Consider the following 24,055-nt stretch of genomic DNA (forward strand, 5'->3'; position numbering starts at 1 on the left):
CTGTTACCCCCTCCCCTGTTCATTCTTCAGTCCCCCCTCGCCCCAGGCTTTACCCAGACGGAGCCCAGGGCAGCTATACTGTTTATTTTCGGCCAAAGGCAGGACCGAAATCGAAAAAGTTGAACCTCTTGCAGATTTCTAAAGACCTGACGAAGGAGTACAAGGGCGTGACCGAAATTTCCAAGGTCCGGCCTAACAAGCTCCGTGTCGTGGTCGGTAACCTGAAAGAGGCCAACGATATAGCTTGCTCTGAGCTCTTCACACGCGAGTATCGCGTTTACATACCCGCACGAGACGTGGAGATCGACGGTGTCATAACCGATTCGAGTGTATACTGCAAAGTGCCAAAGGGTGCTTTAAGAACAAAACGTGTCCCGAAGTAAAGGTGCTCGACTGCAAGCAATTGCGGTCAGCATCGATCATCGGTGGCAAAACAGTATACACTCCGTCAGACTCGTTTCGAGTTACGTTCGCCGGGTCTGCACTACCAAGCCACGTCTCGATCCACCGGGTTCGTCTCCCTGTGAGGCTCTACGTGCCCCGCGTCATGAACTGCCTGAATTGCAAGCAGTTAGGCCATACAGCCGCCTACTGCTGCAATAAGGCACGTTGTGGCAAGTGTGGGGAGTCTCATGCGGAAGATTCTTGCAGTGTTAACGCTGAAAAGTGTATTCACTGCGGAGAAAATCTGCATGAGCTCTCGACATGTGCGGTGTACATGCAGCGCAGGGATAAAATAAAACGGTCTCTCAAAGAGCGTTCAAAGCGTTCCTACGCTGACATGCTGAAGAAGACCGTTACCACTTCTCCCGTTACTTCGAACCCCTTCGATCTGTTGCCCTCTGAGGAAACCGATACTGACGATTCACCAGCGGGAGCATCTTACGCCAATCCTGGGGAGTCTAGAAAGAGGAAAAATATTTCCTCTCCTAAACTTCCCAGAAAAGGTCCTAAGATTTCTCAAAGTGAAATGAAAGTTACAAACAAACCAAACAGTGCTGCGGAAAAACCGAAGCAAACTCCTCCTGGGCTGGCAAATTTAAAGTCCCAGAAGGAGTTCCCAGCACTGCCAGGAACATCTAAAACCCCAGTTGCTCCTTTTACACTCCCAGTTGATGAAACAAACTCTGGATTAGTGAAATTTTCTGACATTGTGGACTGGATTTTTGAAACTTTCAATGTACCCGATCCAATTAAAATTTTTCTTACAGCATTCCTCCCAACAGTTAGATCATTTTTGAAGCAGTTGACTGCCCAATGGCCTCTCCTTGCAGCGATTGTATCCTTCGATGCCTAATTCAACTGCGTATATGAAGGATTCTATCTCTGTCTTACAGTGGAATTGTAGAAGTATTTTACCAAAAATTGATTCGTTTAAAGTTTTGATAAATAAAAACAAATGCGATGCATTTTCCCTTTGTGAAACTTGGCTTACTTCAAATATTGATCTCAACTTCCATGATTTTAATATTATTCGCCTTGATCGAGACACCCCATATGGAGGAGTACTTTTAGGGATTAAAAAGTGCTATTCTTTCTATCGTATTAACCTCCCCTCGATTCCAGGCATCGAAGTTGTCGCATGTCAAATGACAATACAAGGTAAAGAGCTTTGTATTGCCTCAATATATATTCCCCCCAGAGCACAGGTTGGGCAACGGCTGCTCTTTGATTCAATAGAACTTCTTCCCTCGCCACGTTTGATTTTGGGAGACTTCAACTCTCATGGCGTGGCTTGGGGTTCCCCATACAATGATAACCGCTCCTCTTTAATCTATAACCTTTGCGATGACTTCGACATGACTATTTTAAACAACGGTGAAATGACACGTATCCCGAAACCTCCAGCGCGCCCAAGCGCTTTGGATCTATCCTTATGTTCGACGTCGCTACGGTTGGATTGCACATGGAAGGTAATCCTCGATCCTCACGGTAGCGACCATCTGCCTATTCTTATTTCAATTACTAACGGGTCAACTCGCATGCGACCAATTGACATTCCGTATGACCTCACACGAAATGTCGATTGGAAGTTATACGAGGAAATGATTTCAAAAGCGGTCGAGTCGATTCAACATCATTCACCACTTGAAGAATACAACCTCCTCGCGGGCTTGATTCTCGACGCCGCGTTGCAAGCCCAAACGAAGAAATATCCCGGCGTAACGATCAAAGAACGGCCTCCCACTCCGTGGTGGGACCAAGAGTGCTCCGATGTCTACACGCAAAGATCCGACGCGTTTAAGGCCTACCAGACGGGAGGTATACCTGGCGACTATTTACGGTATTCGGAGCTTGATACCAAGCTTAAAAGCTTGGCTAAAGCAAAGAAACGTGGATATTGGCGTCGGTTCGTGAACGAGACGTCGAGGGAGACATCGATGAGCACTCTTTGGAACACAGCCCGAAGAATGCGGAATCGCGTAACGGTCAACGAAAGCGAGGAGTCTTCAAGTAGGTGGATATTTGATTTTGCCAGGAAAGTATGTCCGGACTCTGTTCCTGAGCAAAATATTGTTCGCGATGCGTCTCCGGGCCACGACGCGATAGAATCACCTTTTACGATGGCAGAACTTTCAGTTGCCCTCCTGTCCTGTAACAATAACGCGCCTGGATTAGATAGAATCAAATTCAACTTGTTGAAGAATCTACCCGGCAATGCCAAGAGGCGCTTGTTGAACTTGTTCAATAAGTTCCTGGAGCAAAACATTGTACCGCAGGATTGGAGGCAAGTGAAGGTGATCGCCATCCAAAAACCAGGGAAACCAGCTTCTAATCACAACTCTTATAGGCCGATTGCAATGCTATCCTGTATCCGGAAATTGATGGAAAAAATGATACTCCGTCGTTTAGACCACTGGGTCGAATCAAATGGTCTACTATCAGAAACTCAATTTGGCTTCCGCCGTGCCAAAGGGACGAATGATTGTCTTGCGTTGCTTTCAACAGATATTCAGCTGGCGTATGCTCGTAAAGAACAAATGGCGTCTGCGTTCTTGGACATTAAGGGGGCTTTTGATTCCGTTTCTATTGACATTCTTTCGGGTAAACTTCACCGACAAGGATTTTCTCCAATTTTGAACAATTTTTTGCACAATTTGTTGTCCGAAAAGCACATGCATTTTACGCATGGCGATTTGGCAACTTTTCGCATTAGCTACATGGGTCTTCCCCAGGGCTCATGTTTAAGCCCCCTTCTTTACAACTTTTATGTAAATGACATCGACGAATGTCTGGCAAATTCATGCACGATAAGACAACTTGCAGACGACAGTGTAATCTCTGTTACAGGAGCCAAAGCTGCCGATTTGCAAGGACCATTGCAAGATACCTTGGACAATTTGTCTGCTTGGGCTTTACAGCTAGGTATCGAATTCTCTCCGGAGAAGACTGAGATAGTAGTTTTTTCTAGGAAGCATGAACCTGCTCAGCTTCAAACACAATTAATGGGTAAAACGATTTCTCAGGTTTTGGTACACAAATATCTTGGTGTCTGGTTCGACTCTAAAGGCACCTGGGGTTGTCACGTGAGGTATCTGATGAAAAAATGTCAACAAAGAGTGAATTTTCTTCGTACAATAACCGGACAATGGTGGGGAGCCCATCCAGGAGACCTTATAAGGCTTTACCAAACAACGATATTGTCTGTTATTGAATACGGGTGTTTCTGCTTCCGCTCCGCAGCAAACACACATTTGATCAAACTGGAGCGAATACAATATCGTTGTTTGCGTATCGCCTTAGGTTGCATGCAGTCGACCCATACGATGAGTTTGGAGGTTTTAGCTGGAGTACTACCATTGAAAAACCGCTTCTGGAGCCTGTCTTCTCGTATTCTAATCAAATGTGAGGTCTTGAACCGTCCCGTGATTGAAAATTTTGAAAGGTTAATCGAACTTAATTCTCAAACCCGTTTTATGACATTGTATTTCAATCACATGTCCCAAAATATTAACCCTTCTTCGAATATTCCAAATCGTGTCGACTTATCAAATACTTCTGATTCTACTGTGTTTTTCGATACATCCATGATAGAAGAAACTCGTGGAATCCCGGATCATTTACGCGTGCAGCAGATCCCTAAAATTTTTTCCAATAAATATCGAAACATCAACTGCGACAATATGTACTACACTGACGGATCACTTCTTGATGGGTCCACTGGCTTCGGTATCTTCAATAACAATTTAACCGTCTCCCATAAGCTCGATAATCCTGCTTCTGTTTACGTCGCAGAATTAGCTGCAATTCAGTACACCCTAGGGATTATCGAAAAAATGCCCACGGACCATTATTTCATCTTTACGGACAGTCTCAGTTCCATTGAGGCTCTCCGATCGATGAAAGATGTTAAGCACTCTCCGTATTTCCTGGGGAAAATACGGGAACATCTGAGTGCTTTATCCGAAAAATCTACTCAGATTACCTTAGCGTGGGTCCCTTCTCACTGCTCGATACCGGGTAATGAGAAAGCGGACTCTTTGGCTAAGGTGGGCGCAACAAACGGTGATATTTATGAAAGACCAATTGCCTTTAATGAATTTTTCGCACTTGTACGTCAGAATACGATCATCAGTTGGCAAAATGCTTGGACCAGAGGGGAATTGGGAAGGTGGTTACATTCCATAATCCCCAAAGTATCGACGAACCCGTGGTTCAAGGGGTTGGATGTAGGTCGGGATTTCATTTGCGTGATGTCCCGGCTTATGTCCAATCACTATAGATTTGACGCGCTCCTCCGTCGTGTTGGGCTCGGGGAAAGTGGTATCTGTGCCTGTGGTGAAGGTTATCACGACATAGAGCATGTGGTTTGGTCATGCCCTGTACACCGTGACGCCAGGTCTAAATTAATAGCTTCCCTGCAGGCCGAGGGTAGACAGCCGGCTGTTCCTGTTCGTGATGTCTTGGCGAGCCGTGACCTATCCTACATGTCCCTTATATACGTTTTCCTGAAATCCATCCACGCCCCAGTCTAGTCCCGTTCCCCTCCGTCTACACCCAACAAAACGACAAGAACACGTTTGAACCTTAAGCACAAAACCAGCAACCAGACCCCGCACAATAGAACCAGGACCCAAGGACTACGAGCCTCTGTCCCAACTCACGACATCGTGGCTCAGCAGAACGAATCCATACATGCCATTCGACGATTATCAGACGACCATTGAACAACAAAACACTGATTGGAAATCCCATGCTAGTTTTAAGTTAGACTTAATTTCAGCTCGTAGTCGGCAGCGAGGATAAAAAATTTGCTTTAGTTTTTAAGTCATCAGATATAATTGGCGCCGTTAAACATTAAATTGTATTTGTGCCGTGTCAAATAAATGTTATGTGAAGAAAAAAAAAAAAAACCATTATTTTTGTATTTTATTTCATTAAACGGACACTTCAATCTTTAAATCCATTGGATCACCTTTTTTAACGTTCGTTAAATCAACAAGCTACAAACGTATTTTACTACACTGTTTCACACTTGAAGAAGCATATCACTTATCCATTGCGAATAGGCTGAAAATCTGGTGAATATCATATAGTAACGCTCATAACAATCTGGCAGAATCGTGGACACGCCAACAGTAAATGTTACTCCATCGCTCTGTTTCCAGTGCAATATACTTGGCACTCCAGGGCAGGTAAAGTTCCAGGCGGGATTTCGCACACAGAGCTGTGTTTCTGGTAACTGATAGTTGTTTGTTCTCTGACAGTCCGAATTGTACATTGCGAGCACATTAGTATACAATAAATTGACGGCTCCGCCTGCACAATAATAAATTATAAACATGTAATTTTTGTAGAAAAAAAAAACAAATATTCCGAAAAACTCACGTGGAAACATCATATCCAACACTAACGGAGTGTGAGTTTTATCCATCCATAGGCACGAAGGATAAAGGTTTAGAGTCCATTCAAGCTCATATGTTAACATCACGAGCCCGATATCGTTGCTGTTGTCGGTTAGATTGTAGAAACGATGCTTGAGAGTAGTGTTAACTCGATATAAGAAATTTGTTGCATTTGAAATCTGTTTAACAAAATCGGGCACAACTTCTCCAAGACAACTCGCTGTAGTCAAAATTACACGTTTTGTGATTATAGAACCTAAACATTTCAATACTGAAGTTTTTTCTTCAATCCACCCTATGTAAACCTGTGTACAAGTTAAAAGTATTTTGTGAGTTATAAGTACAACATATTTTTAATAACTCATACCAGTGATCCTCCTGACCACGATGGCTTAATTTTTCGTACGACATCAGGACAACCGGCTAGATCCGGATGGATGTTAGGAGCACTTTCGATTGCATCCAATGGACAACAAATCACTGACGTGGAAGAACAAAATTGAACATTTCCTGTGGATAAAAACTGCTTCCACTTCCGAGGACACTTCGAAGCAGTAACGCAAACACCCGCTTTTCCACTTTCGTAATTCCTGCATGAGTCCCCTTCGTACAAATCATTGTCTAGAAACAGGAGCGAATTCTTTTTTTCTTTGGGATTCTTCAGCAGCACAGACTTCATCCAATCGATGATTAGCGAATCCAGTTGCAATGACATGTTCCCCAAAACCACAATCCCTTCCAAACTGCACTAATCCAAATATTGTAGGATAATGATTACTTACGCGCCACATTGTTTCATCAATGGGGCCAGCAATCAACAGATCACAGGACTTTGGTACCAGAAAGAAATCCTTTCCTATACAAACGTGTTCCTTTCTCAATCCCATTTTGAGTCTAGCTTCATAACGATTAGAAACAATACAAGAAGACGAGTTCTGAACAGCTGCACGTGGTCTAAGGAGCGTCATTGAGGAATCTAGAAAATAAAAATAATTTTGTGTGTAATCTCGGTAAATGCAGTAAAGACACCTTACTAATCAAGGGCGGCTTCAAGCTGAAAGTATTGATATCAAATCTACCAGTACCAAAAATATGCACTTCATTGAAAGGAAATTTTTGTTCGTACCATATACATGCAGGTTGAATTTTTCTAACATCCAACAAATGCTCCAGAGACAAAATTGCGATATTATTATATCCAGATCCATTTGTATATTCGGGATGAATGTGAAACTTGTTAACGTTCATTTTTTGGTCTTCTAAATATAAGATGTGATCAACAGGATTGCTAAAATATTACCATTTTCGTTATAGCATGACACGTTAAACATACTTTACACACTTGTCATGAAAAATGCATTCAGCTAATGTCAGCACCGAAGTTTCATCAATTATTGCTCCGTAGCAATCATCACGTCCTCCAAAGCGCCAAGAAAGTTTCACAACGTATGGTGGAAGATTTTCAACTGCTTGCACATGCCGCAAGCTTGAGTCTGCCGAGACGAAGTTATCAGTTCTACTGGTAACGATGACATCCTCGTATTCCCGAAAGCGTACGTATCGTAATGCACAAAAGGTAGCATTGTAAATGAACTCTGAAATTAGTAACTGTTGAGCAAGTTTCTACAAACAACCTTCATAACAACCGTTAACGTTTTCCCCGTGACTTTTCATTGTATCAACAATCCAATTGTGATAGGAAGATACCTTCGTGTATACGCCAGGAGATGAGGTGCCGCAAATGGTTCCGAAAGATGTAACTCCAACAATGAAAGGCGTCACCCTCGCATTGTGCATCAATTTGATTTGAAGTGGGCCTCCTGAATCACCCTAAAAAGTTTGTATATAAAAAACAACACTGCACATATCAATTACAATACCTCACAAGTATCCATTTTCTCATCCACAGCGCAGATATGGTGGTCCTGAAGACCAAGCGGTAGTTTTCGATTTGTGTCATTTGTGTAAGTTTCACCACACTCTTGGTTATCTATCGGTTTGAGGATTACCTTCAGCAACACCGGCGTTTGCTCAGCAGCTAGAATATGATCCAATATTCTATCATCGTACAGTACGAAAACCCTTAAATCGATACGAACCAAAGCCTATTTTTCCCCACCCGGCCGCTTCCAACGATTTGAATCTCACTTCTTCATCAGTCCAAAGGCAAGCTGGAACTACCGTTTCATGAAGACTAACCAGAAAACAAGAAATTCAAAAAGTTTGAGTTAATACAGATAAACGAAAAACAGATTTGGAAAATATCGTGAATCAAAGATCAAATTTACACAACATTTTTCTCCAGCTTCATCAATGCAATATCATGGTATTGAGCTGCATAACGATGTTCAGGGTGTCTTATAATTTTTATAATCTTTAGCTGTTGCGCGTATTCGTCATCATCGGAACTGTGTATATTCAAATCACCAAATCTTATCACGTCCGGTCGTTTACCGCTAAAATTGTTCCAAACTATGAAAAAACCAAGAGCTCTTAAGTATTCCATAAAAAGCACCTTAAATCCACGGCACAATGGGCGGCTGTTAGTACAAAGTTATCCCAGATTAGGGTACCGCCACAGTTCCACGAAATCGTGCCATCCGTCTGAGTCCGGCCAATGGCACCAATATGAGCGAACTCTTTCAATCGTGCAGGATGTCCGAAAGCAGGTTTCACGGGTACATCGATCGACAAAATGTGATACCGAAGATGGCAATCTGCGAATAAACAAGCGTTAGAATACTAAACGATTGTGTTTGCTTGAAATTGTAACAATAAGAACGTACCATCCAGAGATAGGCGATCATTCGGAAGCATCAGTAATGTAGAAGCATCTTGTGCATGAGCTGAAATAATCTAATTCGTAATAAATTCATTTTTTGAACAGCAAAACAAAACATCAACAACATTTGTCATCAATTCAGAAACCAAATGAACTCCGATACTAACCATAGAAGAAAAAATACCCTAAGGTCACCAGATATTTCAATTTCATAGTAAATGCGAGTTGCGGTGATTACACTTGACCTAAAGACTTGAACCTCACAATCAAAAAACTGCTGAAAGCTTGCTCGGGTTGCACAAATCGCATAGGGCAGCCGTTACTGGCTGCGGCCTGATTACAACTATTTACTGCGAAAGAATGGATCCGAGAGATGAACTGAATATTCCGAAATTGCTTTGCAACTGAGATAAGTTGGAGTATATTTTTCTTTTCCTAGTGCATATCAGCTGTTTGTCACAGAAGCACTTGTTTCTACGCACAGTGTACGAGTGGCGTAGGTACAGTGAACTGGGCGCTTGGGAAATAACGCTATTTTATTTATTTATAATGTGCTAATGGAATTTACTCCAATCTGCATTCAAAACTAAATTTTATTCCGAGCTCCTGACGGGAATTGATATTAAACACAACAAACATCTTTCAACAATGACAATCGAGAAATAATATCTACATAAGCCGCAAATAATCTCCATCCATCTTTCTTCAGTTCATTAAGCAGCTTCTCGTTGTTCAGAGGCACAATGGGCAGCTGTTGGCATGAAATTAACCCAGATTACTGTTCCACCGCAGTTCTGAGAAATGATGCTATCCGATTTCCCCAACGAATTCTTTCAACCGTGCGGGATGACCATGCCGGATGGCTAGATCCGGTGTAACCCTTAGAGACAGCAGCGGAGCATTTTTGAAGAAGTAGGTACTGTCGTACAGGCCATGAGCAGTTGATAAGCGTTCGTGGAGAAGACGTGAAACCATTATGATCGCTTTTCAATAAACTGTTCCTTGTTCGTAACGTCTGTCTGATTTCGTCTTTGTCCGTTCAAGTCAAAGTCCGAAGCTATCCTACAGGGTGACAAAAAAGTCCGGTCATACAGGAAAATCTCAATATTTCAAAGAATAAAAAGAAAATCTGAATCTGGCTTTCATAGCTCTATTCAGTAACTCATAAAGATACTTCACAGACGATATCTCGGAATTACACCACCTTTCTCTGATCGAACCAGCTTCTCGGAAAGTCGTCGCAAGCGGCGCGCACGTGCTCCATCGGCATCTCGTCCCAGATTTTCGTGATAACTCGCTGAAATTGCTCAAAATTTGTTATTTTATAGTCGTTCAGCTTCGACATCATATATCCCCACACGAAATAATCCAGTGGATACTTATCCGGAGACGACGGAGGCCATTCATTTTTCGAAATGAAATCGGTCAAGTTTTCCTCACATCACGCCTGAACAACCTTTGCGGTGTGGGATAGGGCGCCATCTTGCTGGAAGCAGTAGTAATCGTCTTCAAACAATAGTTCAGCTTGAGGCAGAACATTTTTATTCATAAACGTGTCCAGGTAGTACACTGCGTTGATTTTGACCCCTTACTTACCTTACCAGTCAGCTCCAGGCCGAAGTGTCCCTTGCTGTTCGATGAAATCGTCTCCATTCAACTCGGTCCATGGCTGTCTCGCCAGCCATGTCGTCTGCGGAGGCCCCGCAAGTCGTCTTCCACTTGATTGAGCCACCGTGCTCGCTGCGCGCCCCGCCGCCTTGTTCCAGTCGGGTTGTTATCAAGAACCATTTTCACCGGGTTGTCGTCCGACATCCTAACGACATGCCCAGCCCACCGTAGTCCCCCGATTTTCGCCGTTTGAACGATGAGTGGTTCTCCCAGCAGCTGATGCAACTCGTGGTTCATCCGTCTCCGCCATGATCCATCTTCCATCTGCACTCCATCACAGATGGTACGCAACACCTTTCGTTCGAAAACCCCAAGGGCGCGTTGGTCCTCCACGAGCATAGTCCAGGTTTCGTGGCCGTAGAGGACTACCGGTCTGATCAGTGTTTTGTAGATGGTTAACTTCGTGCGGCGGCGGATTTTATTCGAGCGGGTGTGCTCCGGCGTAGGTACAGTGACACTGTCTTCTCTGGAACCTCTTCCTCTCATGTACTTGGTCTTCGATGCGTTTATGGCCAGTCCAATTCGTCCGGCTTCAGCCTTCAGTCTGACGTACGTCTCCGTCATCTTTTCAAAGGTTCGTGCTACAATATCAATGTCATCGGCGAAACCAAAGAGCTGAACAGACCTTCTAAAAATCGTGCCACTCGTGTCGATACCAGCCCTACGTATCACACCTTCCAAAGCGATGTTGAATAGCAAGCACGATAATCCATCACCTTGCCGTAACCCTCTTCGAGATTCGAAGGGACTCGAGGGTGTCCCCGAAACTCGAACTACGCACATCACCCGATCCATCGTCGACTTGACCAACCGTGTCAGTTTATCCGGAAAGCCGTAATCGTGCATAATCTGCCATAGCTGGTCTCGAACGATTGTGTCGTATGCCGATTTAAAATCGATGAACAAGTGATGTGTGGGCACGTTATACTCACGGCACTTCTGTAGGACCTGCCGTACCGCGAATATTTGGTCCGTGGTGGCGCGGGCACCCATAAATCCCGCTTGGTATTGCCCCACGAATTCCCTTGCAAACGGTGATAGTCGACGGCACAGAATTTGAGAGAGTACCTTGTAGGCGGCGTTCAGCAACGTGATTGCGCGGTAGTTGCAGCAATCCAACTTGTCGCCTTTTTTGTAGATGAGACACACTGTACCCTCCATCCACTCCTCCGGTACTACCTCCTCCTCCCTAATCTAGGCAATAACCCAGTGTAGCGCCTTAGCCAGTGATTCACCACCGTGTTTTAACAGCTCGCTGGGGAGTTGGTCAGCTCCAGCGGCTTTATTGTTTTTCAGCCGGCCGATCTCCTCTCTAACCTCCTGGAGGTCAGGGCCTGGGATTCTGTCGTCATCTGCGCGTACACCGAGATCTACTACCATGATTTTGACCCCTTTATCGATAAAAATAAGAGGCAGTTTACCTCTCTTGCAAATGGCTCCCCAAACCATCACTGACGTCTTATTTTGGAACCGGGAAACGTTCAGCTTGTCCGCAGGAGCTCGTTGGAGGCTCACACTCCAAACTCGATCATTTTGGCGATTGACTGTTTGCTCCAAAACGAACAGCTTCTCGTCCGAAAAAATAATCTCGTCATCTGCGCGCCAACCGAGCAACTCCCGCGACCGTTGGTACCTCATGTCCTTTGTAGCTTTGGTAACCCCATGAACCACCTGTTTTTTGTACGGTGTAAGTTTTAAATCCTTGCGCAGAAGCAGGCGGATCAATTCTCGGTTCATTTTAAGGTTCCTGGCCAGCTTCCGTGCAGATTGGGCGGGATTCCGGCGAATCCGGTCTCGTATAATCTTTTTCAGCCTTGGAGTTCTCACAGACCTTGGTCGTCCAGATCGTGCCTTGTCCTCGGTGCCTCCAGTCTCTAGGTACCGATTTATGGTCCGGTACACGAATTTCCGGTTGATTCCGAGCGGTTTTAGGTGTTTGAATATGTGTCCGGGTTTGTACCCTTTCACATATTCAGCGATAACAGCTGCTCTTAACTCTGCCATGGCTCACAAATCAATGTAAACAAACTGCACAGAAACGAAACTCTGTCACTTTGGACAGCAAAGTTAACCCTTTCATTTGACATATAGATGGCACCAGAGAGATGCAACGTGTAGGCTACAGGCGACCCCAAAAAAGTGTGACCGGACTTTTTTGTCACCGTGTAGAGGTTAAGGATAATTGAAAAGAATGCCAACGAACGCATCATCAGGACAGGAGCTTATTTTCACGAAAAAAATGATCGCTAGTGGACTGCAGCAAATTTGCGACTTACCGAATACCCATGGGAGGCTACTAGACTTGGCTTTTGTAAGCAACAGCAGCGAAATTGAACTGATCGGCGTGCCTTTTACTATTCTACCCTGTGACCGTCACCATAAACCTTTCGTTCTACGCCTAGCAATGCCATGCTTACCAGAAAATCCTATTTTAACTCCTGCAAACCGTAACCTCGATTTCAATCGATGCAACTATGACGCTGTTGTCGCCGAGCTCAGCTTGCTTAACTGGGATGAAGCTTTTTATGAAGCTAATATTGACGAGACCGTTGCAATTTTTTATGACGAGCTATCTAAAATAATTGCCAGAAATACACCTTTTCGTACAACTAACCTCCGACACTCGAACAATCACCCGTGGTGGAACGCCGCACTTCGACGCAAACGTAATGTCCTCCGTAAAGCTCGCCGCCGATTTATGCCCCATCGAGCCGCCAGAAACAGAATAACCCTTCGCATACTGGAGACAGAGGTCCGAGGTTACCATCGCTCTGTCTGCTGTCACGCCCATTCACAAAGCCGGAAGTGCTCATAACGTCACTAACTACCGACCAATCTCGATTCTCTGTTGTCTCGCCAAAACGCTCGAGCTTCTAATTCACGATAAATTCTACGCAGCCGCTAAGCCCATAATAGCCGCTAAGCCCATGCTGTAGGAAAAATGAAACGACTTGGCATGCCTGAATGGATAACCAATTGGCTATTATCATATCTTACGGGTCGAACAGCCTCCGTTCATGTCCTAGGGAGCCATTCTTACTGTTTTCCCATACCTTCCGGAGTACCCCAAGGTAGCATACTGGGACCGCTTATCTTCGTACTCTTTGCGAATGACATCTGCGACTCCATCTCCTCCAAAAAATTATTGTATGCAGACGATCTTAAAATCTTTCGCACTATTGCATCTGTTTCTGATGGCAATGCCCTGCAGCATGATGTAGACAGCATATTGCATTGGTGCCTTGTGAACGGTATGGAAGTGAACACGGACAAATGTTACATCATTTCGTTTAGTAGGCTTCGAAGCCCACATCACTTTACGTACAGAATAAACGTAAGAAATTTGATTCGATGTGACTCTATAAAAGATCCTGGAGTCTCGATTGACAGTAAGCTACGATTCGACGAGCATATTACCACCGTTTCGTCTAAAGCATACGCCATACTTGGTTTCATTCGACGAAACGCCTCGGATTTCGAAGACATCTACGCCCTGAAAACACTCTACTGCTCTTTGGTTCGCAGCATCTTGGAGTATGCCGCCCCTGTTTGGGCACCGTACAACACTGGACTAATTAACAAAATCGAGAGCGTCCAACGTTCTTTCGTCCGATACGCTTTGCGTCGACTTCCATGGCAGAATCCCTTACACCTTCCTGCTTATGAGCATCGTTGTCAGCTGATAAAACTAAGCTCTCTAGCCGAGCGTAGAGTGTTATCGCAGAGGTTACTTATTTATGATCTTCTGATGAACACAGTCGACTGTAGTTATCTTCTTCAACAATTAAACATCCATGCGCCCCATCGTCGCTTACGCAACCGAACGATTCTCTGGACTCCAACCCACCGCACCACGTATGGTCAGCATAATCCGTTAGATTACAGTTGTAGGCTCTTCAACGAAATTAGCCACGAATTCGACTTTAATATAAGCAAAACTAGATTTAAAAAAGCTATATTTTAATTAAATTTAGGTTGAATTGTCTGTACTGTATTATACTGAAGACTAAACAATAAACAATATCCCAACACCAACACGGCTTTGTCAAAAATCGTTCTACTGCTACCTCATGACATACGCAAGTTTTCTTAACGCTAGTTTGGACAAACACTGTCAAGTGAACAGTATCTACGTAGACTTTGCCAAAGCCTTCGATAAGGTACCCCACGAGCTGACGTTGAAAAAGCTTGAGAAACTGAGCTTCCCTAACTGGCTTATCTTGTGGTTGTACTCCTACCTACGGGACAGATCCGCTTTCGTGAAATATAAGTCCGTAAAGTCAGGCCGGTTTCCGACACCATCTGGTGTGCCGCAAGGTAGCCACCTTGGTCCTTTATTTTAATTTTATTTGTGAACGACTTGACCAATTGCCTTGACTCTCATCATCTGATGTACGCCGATGATTTGAAAATATACCGAATAATCAGTTCTTTGATCGACTTACCGCTCTGCAGCAGGACATCGACATCGTAACAAGCTGGTGATCATGAACAGCAAGTCCAGTTTTAATGAGCACGTCGCAGCGACTACGAGTAAGGCTTTCGCTTTGCTCGGTTTCATCCGCCGACACACACGCGATTTCAGCGATGTATACGCACTCAAAACGCTTTACTGCTCTATTGTTCGAAGTGTCCTCGAGTACGCTGTTCAAATTTGGGCTCCCTACCACGAAACCCAAATTGTTCGCATAGAGAATACAGCGATGCTTTCTCCGTTTCGCACTACGACGACTACCTTGGAACGACCCACAAAGATCACCACCGTATGACCAGCGATGCCGTTTTATTAAACTGGAACCCTTGCACCAAAGACGGGCATACTTACAACGAATGTTTGCCTTCGACGTGGTACGCAACCATATTGACTGCCCGGACTTACTGCAACAGGTGAACTTCAATGCGCCAGCGCGTCGATCTCGCCAACGCTTGTTATTCCGGACAACTACGCACCGGACTGTATTCGGACAAAATCACCCTCTGGAAAGATGTTTTGCTCTACTAAATAATATTAATGTGTTTGATTTCAATGTAACTAGACATCGTTTTAAAATAAGTGTTAGGTATTTAAACTAGTTAGGGATAAGTCAGTCTGTACAGCTTGGTCTGAAGACGCAGTAAATAAATAAATGATTTTCAAATTCAGGTGCCTAACTTCGAGATAGACGGTAGTCCAACGTCAAAAGTCAACAAATACTGCTTACCATTCAAATTATTAAGGTAGTGTAATTAAAAGTTTTAAAAACAAGTTGAAGGTTATAGTTATCTGACACACAATCACATTATTAACGTAGGATAACGAGGAGTTATTATTCATGAACACACGACACAGTGAGCAAGAGGGTAGAAAACTAATATTATCACGTCCTAAATTGATACCTGCTAAAATCATTGGTTTCAATTCATCTTCGCTTTAAAAGTCAACGCACGTGTTTTTCCAACAGGTGCAGGAATAATTCTTTGCTTCTAACAACGCTTTCGGCAGTCATAAACGTACTTCGCAAGCGTGTACTTCGACATTTCAGATAAAATTTTATATTCACCAGTCTTCGGAATAAAAAACCATCCATCTCATTCGCTTTAAACTTAATGAATGAGCGGCCAACCCACTGCGTACTCACTTTATGAGCCAAGAAACATTATCCGATTTTAGTCAAAAATTGGTGTATTTTGCTGAGAATAAAAGTTTGAGAAAGTTTAAAGGTTTCGTAGAAATAAAAATGAAAATTGAAATTTACAACGCTAATTTTCCAACACTTTCTCCTCTTTAATACTTATGTATTTGTAAAGAGAGGAACCATTAACTATTCAATTGTAGATGTGTTTGCCCGATAGGGACAGTGTTTGCATTGGATCAATTAACCCCAATCATGGAACAAGAACCGCATTTCGTTTTGGTTTGTAGTTAATGAGCACTTTTCCTGCTGCGTTCACAGCAGCTATCATTCACTTTGTCGATTCTGCAGTCGGAAACTGAGATCTGATTGTCAGTTGCAATGTTGGTGAGGGAACATAGTCTCACGATTCTTTTCATGCATAAAAGCAGTACAGACATGCGGTGCGCGTTCATTTTCAATCTGACTTCTGAAACAGAAGTGCCTGCAGCAGCTCTTGAATCTCCCCCGAGAGATGATGCATATGAAGCGCATACAACTATTCAACTTTTTCTAGTTCCGTCATTCTCGCTTCTGCTGGACGTCGTTTGCTATGAGGCAATAAAAACGACCAGCTTCGCAATGCCCATAAACAGTTTAATTCAATTCTCTAGACAATGAAAATGACCAGCTTCGTAATCATAGAAGTGAGTATGATGGAACATGCAAAAGTTGTATAGTTGTATGTGCTTCATATGCATCATCTCTCGGAAGATATTTAAGGAATGCTGCTGATGCTTCTGTCCAGAACCCAGTTTGGGAACGCGCGCGCAAGAGAATGACACCATCTCATTCACGGGAACAGTTGGATGATTAATGAAACGACCAATCACGTGGTAGCAATGAAGATGCGAGGTGTAAAGACAATATTTGGTGCATTTTTATGATATCTGTGTATGGGAAGCGTGCACGTTGTTGGTTGAATGATTTGATTTTGAAATTAATTTAGACTTGTTGATTGTTTTTTTTTTTTTTAATAATAACATTCATAACATATTATGTCGTACTGTTGATAACAAATTTTATAAAATACAGGAATCGAATGATGTATGAACCATAAATAAATGTGCCGATTTTAACATCGCTATACATGATTGAAATGTTACATATGAAACGTTTCACAAGATGCGAGAGAAATCTCAAAATAGACCCTTACGGGAAGACGTAGTCCTACGTCAAAAATGGTACAGAGATATATCACTTTTTCGCCATTAATATCGCATGAAATCATAAACAAATCACACTTATCGAAACATTATCTGTCCAGTTTACCGAAACAATAATTTAAAGTAATGAATTCATTCAAATAAGTATTTCGGTTTATTTGATCATATGTTAGAATTTGTATCATGATCGGAACAAAAATAATGTATCATAATCGGAGCCTGTTAATTTTTAAAAAGTATTTTTAGGTAGATAATTTCAGCTGCCTTAAACTATTCTTAACATTTCAAAGAGGGCACTCTCACGAAAAAAAAATTCTCACAAAAACTTTTCTATTAAATGTACCTACGTGAAATCCATCATTACAAAAAGCACAGGCAAAGTAAAGCGGTAAAGTCTCAGAAGTAAGCTGTTCCGGTTATGATACAAAACAAGCCTTCGCATTCCACCAATAGTTCCAACTTCAAAGCAAATAATTCACACAAGAAGTGTTCCTACATGAAAATCCTTGTTTTCCTACACCGAGAATGTATTGCAGTCAAAATGAATCGGAAAAGAATGATTCAGATCGCTGGATATTTCAATTTTTAGCAGATAACTAAACCCCCTTTATGAAGTTTAGAACGAACGTCTTAGCTCTTGTTCAACTGTCTTTTGAAAAAACATAGTCCATGAATCATTTTCTCGTTGGATTTTTCCTTTCGAAATCGTAAGAACACACTCCTTTTGACAGTCTAGAAGTTTTGACTAACACGTCACTTGGCGACTTCAACTAATCCGGTTGTATACAAAAAAACACATATTCGAAAAAAAAACATTCAAGGCGAGAGAATTTTTTCTTCTCCAACTATGTAAAATATATTGTTGAAGTATTGATAATAATCGAGTTATTTGATTCCATAAAACGGGCACTCAAATCTCTCCATAAGCATTATTACGTTGCGTGGACCTTTGTTAGATCAACAAACTACCACAGTGTTGCACTAAAATCTTACTGCACTATTTCACACTCGTAGGAGCATATCACTTATCCATTGTGAGTAGGCTGAAAATCTGGTGAATATCATATAAAAGCGATCTTCACAATCCGGCAAAATCGTGGATGATCCAACGACAAATACTACTTCATCGTCCCGTTCCCACTGCAATATGCTGGGTTCTTCCGAACAGGTTGGTTTCTGCATAGGATCCCGCACGCAAAGCTGACTTCCTGGTAACTGATAAGCGTTTGTTCTCTGACAGTCCGAATTGTACATCGCTATCACTCGTCGATAGAATACATCAACCGGTCCAGCTACGTGAGAGATAACAATCGTTGAAATACAATTTTTTTTGAGCAGTTGGATTTTTATAAAGAAATTTACTTGCAATAATCATTTCCAGTACCAACGGAGTGTGCGTTTTATTCGTCCATAGGCACGATGGATACACATCCGAACTCCACTCAAACTTCTCTGTCAGCCTCAAGAGTCCGATATCGTTACTGTTGTCGGTTGCATTGAAGGCGTGATGTTTAAGAGTAGCATTAATATGATAAAAGGAATCTGAATCGTTCGAAATTAATTTTATAACAGCTGGTACAACTTCTCCAAGGCAACTGGCTGTGGTTAAAATTATGTTTTTTGTTATTATAGAACCTATACAGTTGAATGATATAGTGTCATAGTTCTCGAACCACCCTATGTGAACCTGTGTTTTTATAAAAATAATAATTCTTGTTTGGTGAATCAGGTAAAATATTGAACCATTCCTACCAGTGACCCCACATTCGACTTCGACTTGATGTTTCTTACAACATCTGGACATGCGGCTAGATCCGGATGAATATCAGCTGCACGATCGACTGCATCCAGTGGACAACAAATCACTGAGGTAGAAGAGCAAAAGTAAATACTTCCTGCGGTTAAAAGCTGCTTCCATTTCTGTGAACATTTCGACACATTAACGCAAAGACCCGCCTGTCCCTTGTTGTTATTTGAGCATGCGTCCCCTTCGTGCAAATCATAATCTAGAAACTGGAGTGCACTCTTTTCTTCGCTATGACTTTTCAGGATCACCGACTTCATCCAATCGAGATGATTGGCGAATCCTGTTGCAACGGTATGTTCCCCAAATCCGCAATCTCTTCCAAACTGCATTAATCCGTATACTTCGGGAAAGTATTCTGCGCAGCCTGTATATGAATGGATGGGACCACCAATCGACACATCACAGGATTTTGGTACCAGAAAGAAATCATTTCCCATACAAATGTGTTCTTCTTTCAATCCATTTTTGAGCCTAGATCCATATTGCTTAGAAATAATACACGTGGTCGAGTTTTGAACAGCTGCACGTGGCCTTAGAAGCGTCGTTGAGGAATCTAGAAAATATCAACAGTTTTGTGTGTAGTCTCGCCAAATGCAGCAATGGCACCTTACTAATCAATGGCACGTTTGAGTCAAAGGTATTTATGTCAACTCTACCAGTCCCGAAGAAGTTTACTTCGTTGTAAGGTATTTTTTGGTCATGCCAAACGCATGCAGGTCGAATTTGATAAACATCCACTAAATGTTCCAAAGACAAAATAGCGATATTGTTATACCCAGATCCCTCAATATATTCAGGATGAATGTGAATCTTAGAAACGTCCATCTTTTGGTCCTTCAAATATAGAATATGATCGACAGAAGTCCTAAAACATGACAATTTTTGTTATAGAATGACACGTTAAAAATATTAAGCTTACCCATTATAAAAAACACATTCAGCCAATGTTAAAACAGTAGTTTCATCAATTATTACTCCGTGGCAATCATCACGTCCTCCAGAACGCCAAGAGAGTTTGGCTACGTATGGTGGAAGATTTTCGGTCTCGTGCACATGTAGTTGATCAAAATTTAACGAGACGAATGACTCATTTTTCCAGGTGATGGCGGCATCCTCATACTCCCGAAAATTTACGTATCGTAATGCGCAAAATGTGGCATTGTAAGTGGACTCTGAAATTCAAGACTGCTAAGCATGTTTTTGATTAAAACAGACAACCTCAAAATACCAACCGTTTACGTTTTCCCCAAAACTTCGCATCGTATCAATAATCCAATCATTGTAGAAAGATACTTTCGTGTACACGCCTGGAGCAGAGTTGCCACAAGCTAATCCAAAAGATGTAACCCCAACAATGAAAGGGGTGACCTTGCCATTGTGCATCAATTTGACTTGAAGTGGACCTCCTGAATCACCCTGCGAGAATTGTGTATAGAAATTGTCACCCCATCATTGCAGTGGATTCACCTGGCAAGTATCCATTCTTTCATCAACAGCACACATTTGATGGCTTTGAAGACCAAAGCGTAATTTATGGCTTGACTTATTTGTGTAAGTTTCACCACACTCTTGGTTGTCTATCGGTTTGAGGGTTACTTTCAGCAGAACCGGCGTTTGCTCAGCAGCTAGAGTATGATTCAATATTCTATCATTATGCAGTATGAAAACCCATAAATTGTTACGAACCAAAGCCTATTGCACCCCATCCAGCCGCTTCCAATGATTTGAATCTTACTTCTTCATCAGTCCACAGGCAAGCTGGAACTACTGTTTCATGGAGGCTAAGCAATTTAAAAATTTTGAAGTATCGTGAATCACAGTTCAGTTCAGTTCAATACTTACACAACATTTTTCTCTAGCTTCATCAATGCAATATCATGGTATTGAGCTGAATAACGATGTTCAGGGTGTTTTATAATTTCAACGATTTTCAGCTGCTGCGCATAGTCGTCGTCATCGGAGCTGTAAATATTGAGATCACCAAATCTAATCACATCCGGTTGTGTGTTGCTAAAATTTATCAAAACTATAAAAATCAGTTCCTTCAGACATTTCATAAATGGCACCTTGAATCCAAGGTACAATGGGCAGCTGTTAGTACAACGTTAGCCCAGATCAGGGTGCCGCCACAGTTCCACGAAACGGTGCCATCCGACTGAGTCCAGCCAATTGCTCCAATATGAGCGAACTCCTTCAGCAGTGCAGGAGATCCAGAGACTGGTTTTATACATTGCCTGTCCGGAAACGTGTGATACCGGAGATAACAATCTGCGAAAAAATTAGTATTTAAAATCAAATGTTATGTAACGGAAATCCTAGCACTAAAAACGTACCGTCCAGAGTTATGCGATCATTTGGAAGCATTAAAAGCTCAGAAGAATCCACTGCTTGTACTGAATTAAACCGGTATGTAAAACATTCTAATGTTTTTTTTTCAACAACAAAAAAACAAATAGTGCACACCGATACTAACCGTAGTAGAAAAAATATCCTAATGTCACCAGATATTTGGCTAAATTCATTTTTCGTCTGAGTTGCAAACTTTTGAATCAAAGACCTAAAACCTGCTCGTTTGGCTTGCACAAATCGTATGTGACGTCCGTTACTGACTCCAGCCTGATTACAACTCTTTACTACGAAAGAATTAATCCGAGAGATGAAGTGAATATTTTCAACTTACTTTGTAACTGAGATGAGCTGACGTTTTTTTATGTTTTTGTTTTGTTCTGTGCATATCAGCTATTTGCCAGGGAATCACTTTTTCTATGAATAATGTACGATTAGCGAAGGTATGGTGAACCGGTAAGTTGGGTTATAATTTTATTCAGTTTTATTATAATTTGCTATGGTAATAAATTTGATGTGAGATCACGCTAACGGAAATTGAACTGTGTGATACCAAAAGTTTTTCAATGGTTAAAATGAAGTTTCCCCGTAAGCAACCGTAGAAGCAACGAACTCGACGAGCAATTATTCTGCGGCCTTTTGACACACATCTATCTTTGCTAGGGGCACCAAAATTCACAGGAATGGTTAAAAAGCTGTAATTTTTCATTTTCTTCTGTCAGTTTGAGCTTTAGGGTATTTTTTCTACTTTTGTCGAGCAATATTATTAGTAACACGCTACAATAGCTCTGAAGAAAATTTAAATTTTTATCCTCAAACAAGAGTTTTCAAAACCAAAGAGTGTCCTGTATGAAGATTGACCTCGGCTCGGAATAGTGCAAGGAAAGTCTAGTTTACGTTTTTAATTTGGAATCTGATGTAATAAAGAATCATTCATACGCAGTGAGTGAATACAATCAGCAAACAGGGCTGACTTCAATACACGTGCGCTACAAAGCGATAGGTGACTTTAGAAAGTACTGTTATAGCGGGGGAGACTTGCCGGCCATGGGACGACCAGATCAGAAAGACAAAACAAACATGTAGCAGAAGCTCTTAGTTTGTTGCGAAAAAAACCTTTCAGGTTGTGTTTCCAATTTGATCCCGTTAGATGTTAAAATAACAGAAATTATAACAAAAAATTTTCTACTAGTATCAAACCCATATCAAACTTTGTTACTGACGTATCAACTTTCTAGCAAAATAAGATAGCCTATAGAACAGTATAATGACAACTGTTGTAAGAGACAACAGCTTTTGATAGAGACGACTTGTTTGAACTTGTTTCAGAAAAATTCAATTCAGGATTTGTTACTATAACTCATTCAGAGTCAGTTTTGTTATCAAAAGCTTATGGAAAAATACAAAATCGTACCAAATTTGTAATTTGTATCTCTTGTTGATAGAGTTCTGATTTTTTTTGGTCTACACATCCGATCGGGTTTTTCCTCAATGAATAGAAGGATGGACTGCTGCTTAGCTTTTTCTATTTCTAATCGATAAGCAATGAGTGTCAAACGAGTTAATGTTGAGAAAAAACTGCTACAAACTAAGACCAAAGACTTAATAGATCTGATGAACCAAAAATTTGGTATTTTCCTTAGCCAATATTAATATCAGCACATGTGAACAGCCATCCGGGATCAACAAATATTAGCAGTCATGGTCGGATCCTGTAGCTTTGAAGATTGGAAAGAGCTGGGTCGTCTCTTAACAGTTGTGAAAAAGAGCAGTTAGTAAAGGGCTTCAAAAATCGAGAGCTATCAACACCGGAAATTTAACAGTGACAGACGATGCAGGAATAGCTGAAATAATTGAAACGGCTTTCGTAAAATATAACATCAAGGTGAACTGTATAAAACGCACCAGCTAAGGATTTAAGCAGCATTTACAGCGCTCTTAATTACTTTTAAGCGACAGGTTCAAACAGGATTACCCCCTTCTGCATAAGCAATATGGACAGTGGTGCGCAAATTGACACGATATATACAGACATTAAAGCTGCTTTCGACACGGTAGACCATGAAATATTGGATGCCAAATTTCGACATCTTGGCTTCTCGGGTGGACTATGTGACTGGTTAAAATTCTACTTGACAAATTGAAAACTATACGTAAAGATAAGATCGGCTGAATCGGCAACGTTCAGTCCGCTGTGTGGTGTTCCTCAAGGTAGTAATATGGGACCAGTTTCATTCGCTCTTTTTTCAACGATGTCTCTCTGGCTCTACCCAAAGGATGTGTGCTGATCTATGCGGATGATTTGAAAATTTACTTCGTCGTTTGCAAGTTGGAAGAGGTGTGGATTGCCAGAATTGAGTCTGTGCAGCATAAGTTTGTCCGATACACGGTACGAAATCTTCCCTAGATGCGCCTTCATGACTTGACTTCCTATGGAGATCGATGTGCATTAATTGGCATCGAAACATTAGCTGATCGTCGAAATGCCAACCAAGCAGTTTTTGGAGCTAAAATTTTACAATCTGAGATTGACAGTCCCGCGTTGCTTGGTCAACTTCAAATCTACGCACCTCAACGCATTCTAAGGTACAGACAATGACTACGACAACCATCTAGGAATACTGTATATGGCGACAACGACCCTATGATTAGTATAAGCAGACGATTCCAAGATGTTTACCACTTGTTTGATTTCAACGTGTCAACAAAAACCTTCCATCGGCGTATTCGTGACAGAATGTGATATTTTATGTGTTTTACATTAGATCATTAAGACCATGTGTAGTCAG

General features: G+C 41.9%; 2 protein-coding genes across 8 annotated transcripts; both read right to left on the minus strand.

Moving 5' to 3' along the window:
* Window positions 1-5,355: 5,355 nt before the first annotated feature.
* LOC129732284 (serine protease snake-like) lies at window positions 5,356-9,027 on the minus strand. 6 transcript variants are annotated; one of them, XM_055693022.1, is made up of 12 exons: window positions 8,796-9,025; window positions 8,633-8,692; window positions 8,362-8,563; window positions 8,135-8,302; window positions 7,946-8,040; window positions 7,727-7,884; window positions 7,493-7,676; window positions 7,189-7,441; window positions 6,881-7,134; window positions 6,214-6,822; window positions 5,830-6,151; window positions 5,356-5,760 (listed from the first exon to the last, which is right to left on the minus strand). In XM_055693022.1, the coding sequence occupies exons 1-10, from the start codon at window positions 8,839-8,841 to the stop codon at window positions 6,461-6,463; spliced, it is 1,782 nt and encodes a 593-aa protein (XP_055548997.1). In that variant the 5' UTR covers window positions 8,842-9,025; the 3' UTR covers window positions 5,356-5,760; window positions 5,830-6,151; window positions 6,214-6,460. The 6 variants fall into 6 exon arrangements, with proteins under 6 accessions (XP_055548997.1, XP_055548998.1, XP_055549001.1 ...); XM_055693023.1 differs by having other exon boundaries at window positions 8,633-8,702; XM_055693026.1 differs by lacking the exons at window positions 5,356-5,760; window positions 5,830-6,151 and having other exon boundaries at window positions 6,689-6,822; window positions 6,973-7,105; window positions 7,180-7,441; window positions 8,796-9,027.
* Window positions 9,028-17,928: 8,901 nt separating this feature from the next.
* LOC129727726 (uncharacterized) lies at window positions 17,929-21,554 on the minus strand. Of its 2 annotated transcripts, none has more exons than XM_055685824.1 (12): window positions 21,394-21,554; window positions 21,254-21,313; window positions 20,987-21,188; window positions 20,763-20,930; window positions 20,607-20,701; window positions 20,388-20,545; window positions 20,153-20,336; window positions 19,840-20,092; window positions 19,532-19,785; window positions 18,866-19,473; window positions 18,476-18,800; window positions 17,929-18,405 (listed from the first exon to the last, which is right to left on the minus strand). In XM_055685824.1, exons 1-12 carry the CDS (start codon window positions 21,440-21,442, stop codon window positions 18,116-18,118), a joined length of 2,646 nt encoding a protein of 881 aa, XP_055541799.1. In that variant the 5' UTR covers window positions 21,443-21,554; the 3' UTR covers window positions 17,929-18,115. The 2 variants fall into 2 exon arrangements, with proteins under 2 accessions (XP_055541799.1, XP_055541798.1); XM_055685823.1 differs by having other exon boundaries at window positions 21,254-21,340; window positions 21,394-21,548.
* Window positions 21,555-24,055: the final 2,501 nt, after the last annotated feature.

Source organism: Wyeomyia smithii, chromosome 3, assembly GCF_029784165.1.
Source record: "Wyeomyia smithii strain HCP4-BCI-WySm-NY-G18 chromosome 3, ASM2978416v1, whole genome shotgun sequence".
NCBI classification, from domain to species: Eukaryota; Metazoa; Arthropoda; class Insecta; order Diptera; family Culicidae; genus Wyeomyia; species Wyeomyia smithii.